This window comes from Grampus griseus, assembly GCF_964374135.1.
Source record: "Grampus griseus genome assembly, chromosome: 5".
In the NCBI taxonomy this organism is placed as follows: domain Eukaryota; kingdom Metazoa; phylum Chordata; class Mammalia; order Artiodactyla; family Delphinidae; genus Grampus; species Grampus griseus.
The window spans coordinates 71,411,989-71,431,443 of record NC_138998.1 but is presented as its reverse complement, the minus strand read 5'-3'; the positions used below and the strand labels follow the sequence as shown (position 1 = coordinate 71,431,443).

The window sequence follows — 19,455 nt, the reverse complement described above, 5'->3', positions numbered from 1 at the left end:
ATGTAGACAATTTGGACTTCCTAAAAATTAAAAGTTCTGTGCATTAAATGACACCATCCACAAACTAAAAAGGAAATCCACAGAATGGGAGAAAATATTTGCAAATCATATATCTGATAAGGAACTAATATCCAGAATATATAAAGAACTCCTAAAACTCTCAATTAAAAAAACTGCAATGCAATTCAAAAATGGGTAAAGGACTTCAATAGACATTTCTCCATAGAAGATATGCAAATGGCCAATAAACATATGAAAAGATGTTCAACATCACTAATCATTTGGGAGCTGCAAATCAAAACTACAATGAGATACCACCTCATACCCATCAGGCTGGCTACTATCATGAAAAGAGAATATAAGGAGTGTTGGTGAGGATGTGGAGAAATTGGAACCATTGTGTTCCACTGGTGGGAATATACAATGATATAACACTGTGGAAAATAGTATGATGGTTCCCCTAAAAATTAAAAATTAAGTTACAAAGTGATCTAGTTATTCCACTTTCAGGTATACACTCAAAAGAATTGAAAGCAGGGTCTTGAAGAGGTGTCTGTACACCTATGTTCACAGCAGCATTATTCACAAGAGCTAAAATGTGGAAGCAACTCAAGTTGTTCATTGACAGATGAATGGATAAGCAAAGTCTCATATATACATAAAATGGGATATTATTTAGCTTTCAAAAGAAGGGAAATTCTGATGCTACATATGCTACAACACAGTTAACCTTAAGGACATTATACTAAGTGAAATCAGCTAGCCACAAAAAGACAAATACTGTTATGATTTCACTTCCATGAGGTACTTGAGTCAAAACCATAGACACAGAAAGTAGAATGGTAGTTGCCAGGGCCTGGGGGGGGGAGGAATGGGGAATTAAGTGTTTAATAGGTATAGTGTTTCAGTTTTGCAAGATGAAACAAGTTCTGCAGATGGATGATGGTGATGTTTGCACAACAATATGAATGTACTTAATACCACTGAACTGTAAACTTAAAAAGTTAAGGTGGTAAATTTTACATTATGTGTATTTGATCACAATTAAAAAAATGGAAAACAAATATATGACCTCAATCTAATTATTAAAATGCATAAAACACAAATTGCGGGATATTCTACAAAACGACTAGCCTGTTCCCTTGTAAAAGGTCACACACATGAAAGACAGATTGTGTAGCTACTTCAGATTAAAGTAGACTCATGAAAACTAACTGTGGTCTTGGATGGGCCAAAGTACCTTTTTGTTTTTCATATAAAAAAACATTACTAGGGCAACTGGCAAAACAGAATTACAGTGGGTAGTATTATATTAATGTTAATTTTCTGGTTTAGCTCACTGCACTATGGTAATATTTTTGTTCTTTGGAAAAATATTTAGTATTGTAAAGTATTAATATTTAGCGGTAAGAGGGGCATGAATAAAATTCCTTTTAACTGGTTTACAAAAAATAATATTATACTCAATTACAGAAGAACAGAAATGATAAAGCAGATGTGGCAGGTAAAAATATTAACAATTGGGAGATGTGGGTCAAAGTATAAGGAATTTCTTTGTACAATTCTTGCAACTTTCTGTAAGTCTGAAATGATTTGAAAATAATATAAAAACAAACAAACCAACATAAAACCAACAAAAAAACCCAAAACACAAATAGAACAGTGGCACTGCAGTCAGATATTAGTGTGTGGCTTAAAAAGGCTCATCAAGGCAATCCAAGTATACTATTCTATTTAAGATTACTAGTAAAATGAAAATGGATCAAACCATGCTTTAGATTATACTAATGATCAAATCATTTAAGAGTCAACATTCAGATGTTCTGTGGAACCTGAATTATCCAGAAGCAACAGGATGTTCTATACTGGTTATACCTCTAACGTTAACTACTCTCATGTCATGTGGGAGTTATTTGTTAAGTTATGATTTGCATAAACAGAAAGTAGGCTCCTAGAGGACAAGAACAATGTTACATTCATCTTAGCATCTACATGATTGGAACAATAACAAATAATTGAACAAAAACCAATCCCTCCAAAGCACCTGTTTGCGTGTGAACAGAGACTTTCATACAAACACACAAAATTAGCTCTAAAGCATTTTCAACAACACTTTAATTACCCGATAGCTCCTCACAACTGGTAAAAAAGGAGGTCTAAAGAATCTGGTTTTAAAGCAGAGTATTTATTCTGGGTGTATATTTAATAGGCCAGTATCATAGAGATTATATGATTTTATCTCCAGCAGGAAGAGCTAGCATCTGTTATACAACTACTATGTGCTCAGTTTCTATGTGGAGAAACTGAGGCTATGAGAAACTGAGTAATGTCCCCACCATCACACAACCAGGCAAGGGTGAGGGCAGGAAGTGGTAGGGTCAGGTGTCACCATAAAGTCCAGGTTCTCTCTGCAACTTCAAAAAGTCATTCAATGTATCCTTTTCTGTACCACTCTGAGTAATAAGCATGATAATTCCTACTGCAGAGGGTTTTCATAAAATTTAAATGACATGATCAATATAAAAGTACTGTGAAAGTTTAAAGTTCTACAAATAATCAAAGACATATTAAAAAAAATTATCATCTACCTAGCTATCTGTCCTCAAACTCACTTTGAAGTAGTCAGGGAGGCGTCAGCCACCCTTTTGAATAGATGATGGGAGTAGAAATTCAGAGAGGTTAAGTAACTTGTTTGAGTCACAAAGTAGGACTAGAATCTAAATCTTGTATCTTCTGTTTCTATTTCTATTACATCCTGATGCATCTAAAATATAAAGTAGATCTTTAGAAGAAAAATATCTATTTAAAATGTTAAAATCAGGTTGTGTATTAGGTGTGGATTTCAAAATTCAATTGGGGACAAATATTTTAATCACTTTTATTAATTTTATAATGCACGTTATACTCAATTACTCAGGCACACACTTACTTATTCTGCAAAATGAGGCACACCCACAGCCTTCTCACATAAACAACATCAATGGTTAAACTACTCTACTTTTGGACTTTTGTAAGTATATTTAAAACCTAAAATGAAGCTAGGTAGTATAAATAAGCCTCTTCTGTTCATTTGTTTTTTTAACTTGTTCCTTGGTTTACTGTCTCAAGGAAATATGAAACAACACTAATAACACAAATAGCCAAGATCATGTGCCAGCTGCACACACACACTCTTATTCTTTCAATCACTGTAAAACATTTCAAGTAAGTACTATCATCTTCAGTGTTACAGATGAGTAAAGAGAAGATCAGTGTTAAGTAAACTGCTCAGTTACACAGCCAGTTAAGTGGTAGGACTGGAATTCTAAACCAGATCAATCTGACTCTAAGTCCTTTATTTATAACTACATGGCTATGCAATGTCTCAACAATTTCCAAGTGTAGTGTGATGCTAAGTTAGGGACACTGGAGTAAATAAGTCAGAGAACTCTGAACTGGAAGGACTGGTTCCCTATTGAATATAAGAACAGAAACTACTACAAAATTTCAAAGGATTCTAGAAAACTATTTTAACATCAAAAGACAAATTGAGGTGACAAGAGTAAAATAAACTTTCAAACGTCCTACTTCAAAAAATATTGTACTACTAAATCCTAGTTACTTGGAAAGGTGTTACATTATTACAATAACGCTTTGGCTGCTTATGTAGAATTATATTTATAAATTCAATTTCTTCTCTGCAATACAGAGGAAATATCCAGCTGGACTTATCTATTCAATTCTTGGTAGTTTTACAATGATTTGACTTTTAATGATTTTCATAAAGGGTCAGAGATTATATAGAAGCAGTAACATAATAACATGGACTGAAGTTTTAGTGTAATACCTATAATTTCCCCTAGAATCCTATTTTGTATAATGTTCTTACTGATTTTCATTTTTAGGAGAGGGGAAGGGCACTGAGATGTGAACAATCACAGCTGATAACCCATTTTTTCCCACAATAGGACTTACTTTGACACTGTGTTTTCACAGCAAAAACACCATTTTTACTAGATTTTATGCTATAGATCAATAATAATAAAAATACCTAAAGATGCATTTATTTACACTTTAAATGAGGTTGAGATCTTTCACACCAAAGATCACTATTATTATACATAATAATACTATCATTATTTTACCTTTGGATGACTCTGTTGGTTGGGTAGTTAATGTCTTAATAAACCATCCCTTGGAACTATTAAGTAAAGCTCTGAAAGCTAAAAATGTTCAGATTCTCTGACATTTGGCTATTGTTTCATTTTATTTTTTGACTGTTATACATTAACTTTAAAAAAATGAACTTATGATTTTAGAATAGTTTTAGATTTACAGAAAAGTTGCAAAGATACCACGAAGAGTTCCCCACTTTATATACATTAGCTATTGTTTTTAAATAATAAATGTGAAGTATGTTACCCTACCAAGTGACAGAAAGATGAGTATTTCCAAAGATAAATATATACTAGAAAACAAAATGCTATATATAAAATGACACATCCAGTACAAGATCAGGAGGACAATTATTTTTATTATCTTTAGAAAATAAACAAAATTTCCCAAAGCAAATAAATTAAAAAACTGTTTCGAACAGATTTACAAATATAAAAGGCATGATAACAAATCTAAGGCAGTTCAATATGATGAAGTTTAGAATGTATCTTATTTCACAGATAACCTAATAAAATGGCAAATATTAACCCATTTTATATTAAATCCCAGATATTTAACTCCCTAAAAATACCGTTTGAAGCCCAACGTGAATTACCAAATCTAACAAAGAAATAGTTAAAATGATTTGAAAAGAATACAAATGAAACATTAAAAACAAATGAAATTTTTATAAAGAAAAAAGAAAACTAATAAAAACCTGTGGTATGGTGGGTAGGATGACAGTATTCTCAGCAGGGACTGCCAGGACAGGGATCACAGGGACAGTGGGAGAAGAGGGAGGTACAGCTTCTGTTGGCTAAAAATCATCAACGACAAAAAATCAGGAAAAATATCAAATAAAAAGGAAACATAATAGAAAGTTTTGTCATAAAGATAAATTATAGTTTTCAGAAATAACTGAAATAGGTAAAATAATATATTACTTCAACTTAAATGAGAAAACGCTCAATTATACCACCAATAATAATTTTAATAACTCTGTAGTTAAAACGAGTGACTACTCTTTAGATGTTTAAATGAAAATAATAAAAGATAATGATTTAACAATACTCCTCCACTGGGAGGCAAGACACTCACTTCACAGACAGACTACAAAATATTTTTGTAGCATTCAGTATATATTTGACTACTTTCCTCCTTGCATTCAAAGAATCAAAAGTAATTTCATTAGCCCATGAGGTAGGCAATTGGGGCCTATAAATCCACAAACAGAAGATTCAAAGGACTTAAAAACTGAATTTATATCATTTTAAGGAATCTGTGCTGTTAACCTCTACTGTCAAGAACTGTAATAACCTGTCTTAAACCTGCCTGTAAAGTCATTAAGTGGGAACTCTAGTGACATAATTTAAACTAAGAAGTTTTGATATTTATACTCAATCAAGCTTAATTACTATTTTAAAAAAAGGTGTAACTGGAACACAAAAGAGGTGTCTTGTAACGAGTCCCAATCTCTATAAACTGGATTAATTAATAAATATTTGCTATACCAATGACATATACTACATATATAAGAAAAACATTAAAATCAAATCTATAAGAAAACAATGTACATTAGAAGACACTTAAAACAGGAAGAACCAATTGCCAAACTTGAAACTATGCTTTTCCTCATTGATAAATACAAAATAAAATTATAATGTTGACCTTTTGCTGTCAATCAAATGAATCAAGATTTATCAAAAATGTATGGCATCTCTTCAATAATGGTGCTGGGACAACCAGATAGCAACATGCAAAAGAATAAAGTTAAACCACTACCACACATCCTATATAAAAACTAACTGGAAATTAATCAATGACCTAAATATAAGCATTAAAACCATAAAACTTTTAGAAGAAAACATAGGGATAAATCTTCATGACCTTGGATTTGACAATGGATTCTTAAATATGATATCAAAAGCATAAGTAAAAAAAAAAATCAATTAGACTTTATCAGAATTAAAACCTTTTGTGCACCAAATGGCATTATCAAGAAAGGGGAAAGACAACGCATGGAATGGGAGAAAATCTTGTAAATCATACATCTGATGATAGTTTAACATGAAGAATATATAAAGAACTCCTACAACTCACCACAGAAAGACAATTAAAAATTAGGCAAAGGACTTGAACAGACATTTCTCCAAAGAAGATACACAAATGACCAATAAGCACATGAAAGTATACTCAGCATCATCATTCATTAGGGAAATGTAAATCAAAGTTACAATGATATATCACTTCATACCTACTAGGATGCTGTAATAAAAAAGTGAAAACAAAAACAGAAAGTAACAAGTGTTGGCAAGGATGTGCAGAAACTGGAATCCTCAAAAACTGCTGGTGGGAATGCAAAATGGTGCAGTCACTGTGGAAAACAATTTGGTTTGGCAGTTCTTCAAAAAACTAACCCTAGGATTACCATATGACCCAGCAATTCTACTCCTAGGTAAATACTCAAAAGAACTAAAAAGAGGGACTTGAATACTTTTCCCCAGTGTTCAATGATGCATTATTCACAACAGCCAAAAGGTAAAAACAATCCAAGTGTCCATCAACAGCTAAATAGCTACAAGATGTGGTATATTTATACAATGGATATTAATTCAGACATAAAAAGGGATGAAATTCTGATACATGCTACACATGGATGAATCTTGAAAACATTATACTAAGTGAAATTAACCAGACACAAAAGGTCAATATTGTGTGATTCCACTTATATGAAATATTTAGAATAGGTAAATTCATAAAAATAGACTAGAAGTTACCAGGGGCCAGGGAGAGAGGAGCATAAGGAGTTTACTGCTTAAGGGTTACAAAGTAAGTTTGAGATAATGAAAAGGTTTTGGAAATAGTAGATAGTGGTGATGGTTGGGCAACATTGGGAATGTAATTAATGCCACAGAATTGTGCAGTTAAAACTGGTTAAAATGGCAAATGTATTTTACCACAATTAAAAAACTCAAAAAAATTTTAATGCATGGAAACATGTCCTTTCACAGTGCTGCTGGATATATAACTTCATACAAACTTTACAAAAAGCAATCTAAGTAATTATCTGTAGCTTTAAAAATGTTCCAACTCTTTGACTTAGTATTTGTGGAAATCTATCCTAAGGGAATAATTCAAAAAGCAAATGTCTTAACAGTCACTATATTCTTTGTTTTTTTCTTTCTTTCTTTCTTTTTTTTTGCGGTATGTGGGCCTCTCACTGTTGTGGCCTCTCCCGTTGCGGAGCACAGGCTCCGGACGCGCAGGCTCAGCAGCCATGGCTCACAGGCCAAGCCGCTCTGCGGCATGTGGGATCCCCCCAGACCGTGGCACAAACCTGTGCCACCTGCATTGGCAGGCGGACTCTCAACCACTGCGCTACCAGGGAAGCCCCCTCACTATATTCTTTTGAGCATTGTTTATACCTGGGGAAATGTAGGATATCCTAAATATAAGGTGTTGGAAGGGCTGAGCAAATAATGACAATTTTATAAGATTAAATATTATGCATCGGTTAACAAGAATCTGTAAGAACACCTGTAAGTCATAAAGGATATTGCCTATGACATGACATTAAGTAAAAAAGGGAAGATAAAGCTTTTATTCAAAAAATGGAAAGAAATGTTTGAAAAGTAAACCTCTGAGGGCAGAATTATGAATGGTTTTTCTCCCCTGCCTCTTTATTTCGAATTCTACTTTTCCAGTTGTCAACAATGAATACACAGTGATGCTATAATGCTGGGTGAGGGATGGAAGATCTATTCATATTAAGAGAAAAACAATTATTATGATCTTTTACCATCTCATTCTCTAGAAAATAAACTGAAAATGCGTTTCCCATTAATTGTTCTAAAAGGTGTTAACAAATTTCAGTGATTTTACAAGACTATTAGAATTGAAGAAGCTAGGGATCAAGTTTAACCCTTCATTTTACAACTGAGCTAGGCTCACAAAAGGTAACCTGTAAGGAATTAGGAAAAGATATGCTAGATTATTGTTACCTGGATTTCTTATATCTTGTAGAAAGAGATTTTAAGCCATTAAATTTTGTTTCTTTTTTTCTTTCTTTTTAATGTTCCCAGTCTAAACCAGTTCCCTGTTTGGGATGACAGAAAAAATTATGGAGATGGACAACGGTGATGGCTGCACAACACTGTGAATGTATTTAATGACACTGAATTAATTGTACACTAAGAAAGGTTAAAATGGTAAAATTTTGTTATGTATATTTTACCACAATTTTTTAAAAAAAGGACATTAGGAATAAAGCCTCTGTGGGTCTTACTTGGGACTCCAGTCACCAATTATACATTGCTCCTATAGAAAAAGAAAATTCAAATTCCATAGTATGAGCTTAAAACAAATAATTTAAATGCTAACTAATTTTCAATGGAATACTTACAATTTTTTAAAAATGTTTGAAAAACCCAGAGATTCTAACTCCTAATTTATGACAAAGAGAAAAAGATAGTTTTAAAAGAATTTATGTTAAGTGAAATAATTCAGAGAAAGACAAATACCACATGATCTCACTACAAAACAAAACAAACAAAACAAAATGAAAAGAGACTCATAGATACAGAGAACAAATGTGTGGTTGTCAAAAGGGAGGGAAGCAGTGGGGCGGGGGTAGAGTGGACGAAAGAGGTGAAGGGAATTAAAAGGTATAAACCTCTAGTTATGTAAGTCACAGGGATGTAATATACAGCACAAGAAATAAGGTCAATAATATTATAATAACTTTGTATGGGGAGAGATGGTTACTAGACTTACTGTGGTGATCATTTTACGATGTACGTAAATATCAAATCATTTAGTACACCCAAAACTAACATAATACTGTACAACAACTATATTTCAATAATTTTAGAAAACTGCTGCTAAATCAACTGGATATACATATGGAAAATGAAATGAACCCTCTTCACTCCCTTACACCATACTTAAAATTAATTCCAGATGGCTTACTGACATAATTAAGAGATGTACAAAAATCAGGTTTCTAAAAGATAGTATTGATAGAATATCAGGATCTTGGTGTAGGCAAAGACTTCTTGAATAGGAAAGTACAGGTTGTTGAGATCGAGCAGGGTGAGGAGAGCCTCTGCGCACAGGGTGGCAGCAGTCTGGAGCAGGGTGTTGCGGAGTCTGAGCAGGATGAGGAGGGTATCCCATGTGGGCAAGTAGTGGCAGCAGCCTGATGTGTTTTGCTGGATCCCAAGTGTGATGGAGTATCTATGTGGCAGCAGTAGTAGTCTGGCAAGAAGTACAGGGACCCCAGTGGAACAAGGTGGGGATATCTCTTGGATCTTGAGCTGGGTGGGAAGGATGTCTACCTAGAGCATCGACAGTGACAGGAGATTGCTTATATACAGGGGATTTTTGATCCAAGGATAAAGGAAGCAAGGTTCCTCACGTCAGAGAACAGAGTCACAAATATGGAAAGGGAGAAAATTAGCCTGAAATCTATGGTTTTAGACTAGATTTGGAGGTACCTGTATGACTGCATGGTTTTCAATATATATAAATACAGAAATAAATGCATGTGTTTATATGTACATATATACCCTAGCTCTGTCTACAGAGAAGACCTGGGAGCAGTAACACCTCAAGAGCATGAAAATACTTGGCATTCAGATCCTGGTTTATAAATACCCATTCTTTGATTCAAAAAAAAAAACAACAAAAGAGGAATCTTTGGAGAAATGGCTGATTCCAGTGCTAGAGTCCAGCAAGTACAATATAAGCCTAGAATATTCTGCTGTTCCAGAAAATAAGGAGGTGCTCGAAGAATAACGAGGGCATGACAAAGGACACTGGCAGTCAGCTTGAAGGGCTCTTATCCAGACTGAGAATAATTTGAGACTTAAAATAAATAACAATAATGATGACATAAATCCCACTGAATTAAACAGGACTCCAGGAGTCTACACTGATATAATTACATAAAAATTAAATGAACAGAGAGAAGAGAGAGCATTTCCTTACAGCAGAATGCCCATTAAGAAATGTAGAAGGAATGATGGAGTTACAAAATCATCATTTGGCAACCACCATAGTAATAATTCATTCAAGAAACATCAACAAATGTTAAAACTTCCATTGCTGCTGAATGAACCCTCCATTTCATTCTAGTGGAAGAAAGTTTGAATGTGAGACACACACACACATACACACACATATCTCCCCTACAAAGATTTATTAATTACAGTGCAGAAATGTAGCAGACACTATCTTAAAGTTAACATCACTCACCAGGACAAATCAAAATCATATGCTACCTGATGGGATGTAATAAGAATACATCGCTTCTGTGACATTCTTATCAAAGATGCATAACTTGAACATTAAACATCAGACAAACCCAAATTGAATGACAAACTACAAAATAACTGGCTGTAGTCATCCAAAATATCAAAGACAAGAAAGTCTAAAGTTTATCATTTTTTATTTAATTTTTTTAAACAGCTGTGTTAAAGTATAACTGATATACAAAAACTGCACATATTTAATGTATACAATTTGATGAGTTTGGACATATGCATACACCTGTGACACAATCACCACAGTCAAAGTAGGAGACATATCTAACACCTATAAAAGTTTCTTTATGCCTCTTTAATAGGGTCAGCTATTAGCTAATTAATAATCCATTTTAACATAAAAAAGACAAAGCTGTATGCTTATATCAAATTTCAAGGCCAAGCACAAAAATTTCCTCCATTAGGCAGTTGCTCTCCAAAACCCTTTATGATAAACTATAAATTCTTTAATATTACATTTAAACCTCACTGTAATACTGGCTCAGAGCCTATTCTAAATCTATTTCCTTTCGATACGATAATCTAAAGGATCTGAATACCATTTTTTAAAAATCCTAAAAAAATGTACACCATCTGAATCCACCCCACTCTCTACAGGGCACTGAGCAAGTACTATGAAAAAGAACATATGCCCCTGCTTCTTCCTTAAGAAAGGCAAATACTGCTGAGAAAGTCTTCAAAACCAAATGGGTACCAACACACACAATTTCCTAGCCACAGCCAATAACCAGTTCAGGTAACACAGAATTACAGAACAACAAGTCATTTAGTTCATATGAAACAAAAATACCACGCTAAACAAATAATATCTAATCAAATGAACGTTGAGTGATGAGGAACAGCACAGATGTTAGATATGATAATACATATGAAGAGACAAGAGGCTATTTTCAGTGCAGGATTGAGAGCATGGTAAAATTCTGGGGAGTTGTATAACAAGATTCTAAATTGGAAAATGGCAAACTTAAGACTCTAATATAAATAATGAGGCAGCAATATACAGTAACCATTATATGTGGGTTATTACAGAAAAGAAGGAATTCACCATAAGCATTTTAAACTTGAAAAATCTTACATACATATTTTATTAGACAATATGACTTTTATGCCATCATCCTTCTCCTGCTCCATTTGTATATATCACTCAATAAGATCAGCTTCAACGAGTTTTAGTTGTTTTTTTTTTTTAATCTTGACCATGTGACTAACAACGGTCTCAGTTGTTTCTATCCATAGCAACACCACGGAATCATTAGCCTCGGAGGCTGCCTTCAGAGACTTGTTTCCATGACAACAGAGGCTATAATATTAACACTGTCTCAAAGAACACTGCAGAAAATTGTAAATTCCAGGAAAGTAACTGGATTGTACATATTTTTAAAGTACCTTTTTAATGCCAGTATCGAAATGACAGCTTTCTGAAAAATGTTTTAACTAATTTTTAGAGATTCTTGTTATTTATTCACAGCTTTACATTTTAAATTTCATTTAAGATCTTAAAATTATGAAAGCAGCTTTTAAAAAAATTTTGATACAAAGTGGTCTGAAACCTCGTTAGGTATAGCCACATGCTTAATGTGTACTGCACATCTACATTTATGACTATGTACCTCCCTCTTTCACTTCCATTAATTCAACAATAAATGAAAAACAATATATAAATTGAGCGCCGTTACCTTTAATAAATCTCTATTTGCTTAAAATAGTTAAAGTGTTTTTTTAATATGTGCATCTGACTCCTGACTGATACAGGAAGAGACAGAAGGAACAATTAGGAGGCTGCTATAATAATCCAGCTGAGGTTATCAGTGGCTTTAACCAAATGATGGTGATGGTGAAAATGGACATGAGTAGTCAAATAAAGATAGATTTTGAATGTAGAACTGGTATATCTAGTGACTGATGGGAAGTTGGGAGGAAGGACTATTAAGAATAACATCAACAATGGCCACTAAAAAGTATCTTTTACATCATAGTTAGACCCAATCACAATAGATTTACAAGGCTTTCTGAACATATTTTTAAACTCTTTCTCACTTATTTTCTTTTTAATTTTTGGCTGCACCCCATGGCATGTGGGACCTTAGTTCCCTGACCAGGGATCAAACCCGCACCCCCTACACTGGAAGGCGGAGCCTTAACCACTGGACCACCGGAGAAGTCCCTCTCACTTATTTTCTTGCTTATTAAAATGGTCATCATAGCATAAGATCAAACTCTGAAGAAAGATAACTAATACCATACTACCAAGTAATTAATAATTGTTTACACCTTACATTAACATGTCACATGAATGGGGTAAACTGAGCTTAGAATACACACAAAGATTCAATAAGGTCAAAATAAATTTATACCACATTTACGGAAAATGAAATATATGAAATAGCAACTCTTTTGTTATCAATATCTTAGATAACAAGGAAAAAAAATTACCCCTATGCCACTGTTGGTCAATAAGGATTTTATTTTGTTTTTGTATGGCACAGTTTAATATTCTTAATCCAAGTTCCTTTGCTTCAATATCTACTATGTGGTAATGAGACATATTTCTCTGAATAAATGTCAAAGAAGCTATCTAAGAGGAAAAGAGAAACCGGGGGAAAAACTTCAAGCCTTTTGTATGTTTATAGAAGGATAAAATACAGCACAGCAGATTTATCAAAACTGTTTGGGAATCACTGTACTTAACAGGGGTCCAGTATCTTCAGAATAAAGGTGTTTTTCATTGCTTAGATCTGGTTCTTATTTGATTCAAATGCTCTTTTTGCCACAGTTACTCCAAATAAGTACCTTCAATATAAACTCCATGTTATTTGAACCAGCTGTATATGATACCTGTGTCATAATTATCTCAGAAGCAAATAGCAACGAAACCAGATACATTTTTTAACAAATACTAAGGGATTAAATATAAATTTTTGATTTTAAAATAACAAAGGGGGGGTAGGGAAATAGATGTAGTGATTAACAATCCTAGTATAGAAGCATGGGTACAAATTTGTTAGTTCACACACACAGAACATCTAGTTTACGGATCTATTTCTGCTTGCAAGATGCAATGATAGTTAAGGTATGTCATCCCTTCATTATAAAAAGATGGTGTTCTATCAGCATTCAGCTGATTACTTTGTATTGGTAGAAGGATGAGCCAACAATCACTAAAAATTTCAAGTAGACAGAGATCCAAAAATTGGATTCAAAGATGTGGTTACATAGTTAACAAATAGGTATGAAACTACCAACTGCAATATGCTGCCTGCTCCCCACCCCCCAATCTTATCAGACTGGCTACAGAAACATACGCAACCGTGGAATCCATAATGACTAACCTAAAACGGGCCCTTAAATCTTCCTAGTAATAATATATTTACCCTATTCTATTCATTCTTGTACAAGTTCCTAGTGATTCAGGCCGCTGTTACCTTTCTGAAGTCGTCTTCTACTATTCTCCTCCCACTCAGCGTTTCGGCCATATTGACCTCTCTGTGCTCCAAACACTCTAAACATGCTCTGGCCTCAGAGTTTTTATTCACTCTTCCTCTGCATAGAATGCTCCTGCCCCAGATATCCATATGGCTCAACTCCATAACTTCTCTTATGCCGTTGCTCCAATATCGCCCTCCAGCTGAAGACACTCTTATTCTACTAACCCCACCCCACCCCCACCACGCACACACAAACATACACATTCCTGTTGCCTTCTCTTTTTACCTTTCCTCCAGCATACTACGTATTTTAATTACATTTGCCATCTGTCTTCCCCCCCTTTAATATAAGCTCTAGAAGAGCGTGGATTCTTGTTTTATTTACTCCTATATGCCCAGTGCCTAGAATAGTATCTAGCACACAGTAAGTATTTAATCCATTTGTTGGACGAATGAAACCATGTGATTGCCAAAAGAGATTGAGTTCATCAGCACTCTAAAGTGATAAAGTGACTCGGAATGGATTGTGTACATCCTCCCTCCCCATGCTATACACATAGCAGATATTGCTAAAAGATTCTGTGTGGTTGGGCGGTCACTACCAATCAGAAAGTGTTCAAGATGTTCTACCATTTGATAACCTTAGAAGTTTCAAAATACAAAAATGCCAAAAAATTGCCAGTTTCATGTTGTTCTCTATCTAGCAACAGCTAATTGCCTAATAATATCCCAACTGAAAATAAACATGTCTTGGTGAAGAACACTTGCCCCAAAGATTTTTACCTCTTTCCTTTTTAAGCTGTATTAGAAAGTAAATATCACTGACAGCTCATATTTAAAACCTGTGGTGCCCTTCCTCCAAACTTCTGGGTTCTACTAACCTTAACTTGGTCCCTAGGTCCCTCCTCACAGGTTAGCTGCTTCTCTGTTTACCTTGGTGTTCCATGTTTCCTCTTCAGTTTCCTTTTTAACACTGACCCCCCCCCCCATATTACATTTTCCTTGTTAAAATAATTACTGTGGTTTCTCTTTTCCTGGCTGGACCCAGTCAAGGTTACCAATCCTCTTGTTAAAACATAATTCTTCATCATTCTGTAATGAGGTTGCTTCTCCGTATCTCCAGATTCCTCACTTTTTAAAAGGCCAGAATATTCTGTGGGACGAATAATGATGGTGGTTGTGAAAGTGGTGATAAAGATGATGATGATGATGATAGGTACTTTACTGATGTCAGATATTATAATAAGGGCTTCGCATGTTTGTCCCATTAATTTTCACTAGATCTTAATCCCTGTTTTCTGCAGGTGGGAGAAGGAGACTCAGAATTTAGGTTATTTGTCCAAGGTGCTACAGCTAATAAATACAATAGAAATTTAAACCCAGGCCATCATCCTCTAAAGACAGCATTCTCAACTACTATACAACACTGTCTCTTCAAAATAGTTCAAAAAAAGAAAAAAGTTTGATTAGGTCATGAAAAGAACAGAATATAACTTCGAGACACCTACATTAGTTTTTACTAACTATAGTTGGTTTAATTCTCTTGTAGTGCTTAACCTATGATAATAAAAACAAGCAACTCCTCCCCCAAAAAAGGGAATGAGAGAATTAAAAAAACAATAAATAGATATGAATATTTCAAGTTTCATCTAGAGTTCTTTAAAATATTTTTACAAAAAAGGCCTATATAGTAAAGCTGTGTTCTTATAACTGAAAGAATTTAGGATCTATACTGTATGTAGCCTTTCAGTTTGGAAAAAATGATTAGAATGATACGATTTTTGCTCTATTTCCCCTCTCCAAAATTCTGCTACGGCATTTAGTATAGCTGAAACAATTAATTCCTAAGGTTGGTATTCATCTTTCTCTTTTTCTTAAAATTAATTAATTAATTTCTGGCTGCATTGGGTCTTCATTGCTGCACACGGGCTTTCCCTGGTTGTGGCGAGTGGGAGCTACTCTTCATTGCGGTGCGTGGGCTTCTCATTTTAGTGGCTTCTCTTGTTGCGAAGCATGGGCTCTAGGCACACGGGCTTCAGTAGTTGTGGCTCACGGGCTCCAGTAGTTGTGGCTCACGGGCTCTAGAGTGCAGGCTCAGTAGTTGTGGCACACGGGCTTAGTTGCTCTGCGGCATGTGGGATCTTCCCAGACCAGGGCTCGAACCCGTGTCCCCTGCACTGGCAGGCGGATTCTTAACCACTGCACCACCAGGGAAATCCCATTCTTTATCTTTCAAAATACTTACAAACTGATTATTTTTCAAATTTATAACGCTTTGATATATTAGATGGTTCTACCAAGATTAGTCAGAGTTAAATACAGAAAAATTACGCTGGGATATGTTTTGATTCAAATTGCAGATTATAATCTCCAGTTATTTTCCTCAGGACCAACAAAAATTCTGTAAGGCAATCAGCTGGTCCCATTTTGTCATAATAATAATTTCTTCACACTCCACAGCTGGCTGAGTCAATAGTCACAGATCAGATTTCAAAAATACTGAAAATACTGTTCAGAAACAGGACTAAATTGGGGTTTACTAATGGATAAAGAATGAATAGGCAGGGCTCCTGTTAAGAGGTGAGGGGGAAAACATCTTTTAAATAAATTTATCTAGGGGCAGAAGTTGTATTTAGGATTCTCCTAAAATTCCACTGCTTCCAGATGTGACACCAGTTGCTTTAAACTTGCACAAAATAGGTCCAGTCTTTGTTGACTGATTTGCATATGCCTGTAAAATTGCCACATCAGTTAGTTTATTTAAAGTTTGTAAAATAAGGTGATAATTGTAGGCTACTGTTCTCCACATGGTCTGCACAACTATTTTTAGCTTTATCAAAATTCTAAATTTTGATATGAAAATGGAGGATTGAAAAAGTTATCTAAATAACAGTGCCAGGAAGTACAAAGAATAACGCAGTGAGAGCTCTTTAAAGAAAACGATACTAAGTCAAATTTTGACAATAAGAATTTAAGTTCTTCATATGTTAAGAAGATATACGCTTCAGTTTTTTCACAGAGGGCTTTGAATTACTTTAGAAATATACATGATTTTATAAAATCCTGTAATGGAGACTTGCTAATTTTAAAGCCATAGTTCTATATAAAAATGGCTTGGGAAATTTACAGTGGCCAAACCATATTTAGAAGTTCCAAATTTCCCTGTAGCCATCATCAGATTAAATGAAAACAGACACATATTAACATTTGTTTATTCATTCAACAAACAGTCAACACGGGCGTTCACTATGCTAGGCTCTGGGGATATAAGAGAAGAAAACATACATCTGTACTACCAGCTCTTGTGAAGCTTATGGTTTAGCAGCTGATATTAAACAAATCATTACCCAACTGATTACTGAAATGCAGCTGTGATAAGAGGTATGGAGTACAATTCTCAGGAAAACAAACACTGCTTGAAATAAGCAAAGGGAAAAAATGTTGTGCAGGCTGAATATCCTATTCTGACCTCAAAGCATATGGGCCAGTCATTCTTCAGCACTGTTATTAACACATTATTTTAAAAGTTAACTCTAAAACTATATATATATATATATATAAAAAATACACATATACACATATATAATATACATACTAAAATACATAAATTGCAGCTTGTGAAATTTCTTTTTACCTATTTGTCCTTGACAAAAGGACAATCTAACAATCATGACACTCTATAGAAACTACAAAGATGAATGCAACACACTTCCTAATTATAAAGAGCTTATATAACAAATTTCACTTACTTAGTTCTTCAAACTATAGCCAATCTAATCCACCTTAAGATACCAATGTTGCTATTTTAACAGACTTTATTTTTTAGAGCCGAAGGTACAGAGTTCCCATATAACCTCTGCCCACACACATGCACTGCCTCCCACTACCAATACTCCCCACCTGAGCTGTACATTGTACAGCTGATGAACCTACACTGACACACCATTATTATCCAAAGTTCATGGTTTACGCTAGCGTTCATTCTTGGTGTTGTACATTCTATGGGTTTGAACAAATTTATATATAATGTCATGTATCCACCATTATAGTACCCTACCTAATAGTTTCACTGGCCTAAAAATCCTCTGTGCTCTATCTATTCATCTCTCCCTCTTTCCTAACCATTGGCAACCACTGATCTTTTTACTGTCTCCATAGTTTTGCCTTTTCCAGAATGTCATATAGTTGGAAGCATATAGTATGTAGCCTTTTCAGATTGGTGTCTTTCACTTAGAAATATGCATTTAAAGTTCCTCCACATCTTTCCATTTCTTTTTAATGATTAATAACATTTCATTATCTGGCTGTACCACAGTTTATTTATCCATTTACCTACTGAAGGTCATCTTGGTTGCGTCCAAGTTTTGGCAATCATGAATAAAGCTGCTATAAACATCTGTGTGCAGGTTTTCATGTGGACATAAATGTTCAACTCATCTGGGTAAAAACTAAGGAATGCAACTGATGGATTGTATGGTCAATCTGTTTTTTTTTTTAATTAATTTTTTTGCCTGTGTTGGGTCTTTGTTTCTGTGCGAGGGCTTTCTCTAGTTGCGGCGAGTGGGGGCCACTTTTCACCGCGGTGCGCGGGCCTTTCACTGTTGCGGCCTCTCTTGTTGCAGAGCACAGGCTCCAGACGCGCAGGCTCAGTAGTTGTGGCTCACGGGCCCAAGTTGCTCCGTGGCATGTGGGATCTTCCCAGACCAGGGCTCGAACCCGTGTCCCCTGCATTGGCAGGCAGATGCTCAACCGTTGCGCCACCAGGGAAGCCCCAATCTGGTATTTTTTAAAAGCGAATACAACCATTGTAAACTTTTTGTTTAATCTTCATCTTTATGCTTTTCTAAAGTGTCCAACTATACAAATGACTGGGTCTCAAACACCATTTAAACATATTTTTGAGTAGATATTCTTTGGGTAAAAAGGGAAACAATTAATTTCCAAATCTGAGTAATGTTATTAATTTTACAAAATTACTGGCCTTTTGAGTAGGAAATTAAACTTTGCCAAGAGACAGCATTTCACAACCAAGTATAACAGAATTTTTATCCTAACTTTGATTGCTTGGTTAATCAATACTCAAAGAGACTATTTCTACCCATTCTCCTGGAAACTATTCTACTATCAGACTTGGCATTTCCAAAGTCGTTTAAGAGGATTATCTACTTACTCTCTATATATTTTAGTTTAATACAAAGGCATTATACTACTGAATATAAGCAATTTTATTCCTTAGAGATGAAGAAAAAAAATATATATATATATATATTTGATCTATCACTTCAAAACACAACTATTATTAGGCATGAGACCAAATGTTTGAAACATACATAGATAAGATTAGGCCAATCCGTGTTGGTCCAATGTGGAAATGTCTTGGTGTGAATATTTAGACCTGCTGCCTGGTAGAACTGTCAGAAGATAAATGGTTATAGATGATGACACCACATGCCTCTGTTTGCCTGGGAAGTTCCCTCTTTCCATAAAAGTACTCCAAGTTTGGTCGATGAATTATATACTCATCCTAGTTATAAGGAAACCGAATGTTTTTTCCCCTCTTCTCTCCCTGTCTC

At 34.7% G+C, this 19,455-nt stretch overlaps 1 protein-coding gene across 6 annotated transcripts in view; it reads right to left on the bottom strand.

Annotated features, from left to right (window-relative positions):
- DLG1 (discs large MAGUK scaffold protein 1) overlaps positions 1–19,455 on the bottom strand; it is a 284,860-nt gene that overhangs the window by 146,830 nt on the left and 118,575 nt on the right. For 3 of the 6 annotated variants that reach the window (XM_082654456.1, XM_082654457.1, XM_082654458.1), the window contains exon 5: positions 4,853–4,951. The exons of the other annotated variants lie outside the window; for them this stretch is intronic. In XM_082654456.1, coding sequence (XP_082510582.1) covers positions 4,853–4,951 — 99 coding nt within the window. The remainder of the gene's footprint in view (positions 1–4,852; positions 4,952–19,455) is intronic. 6 annotated transcript variants of the gene reach the window in all.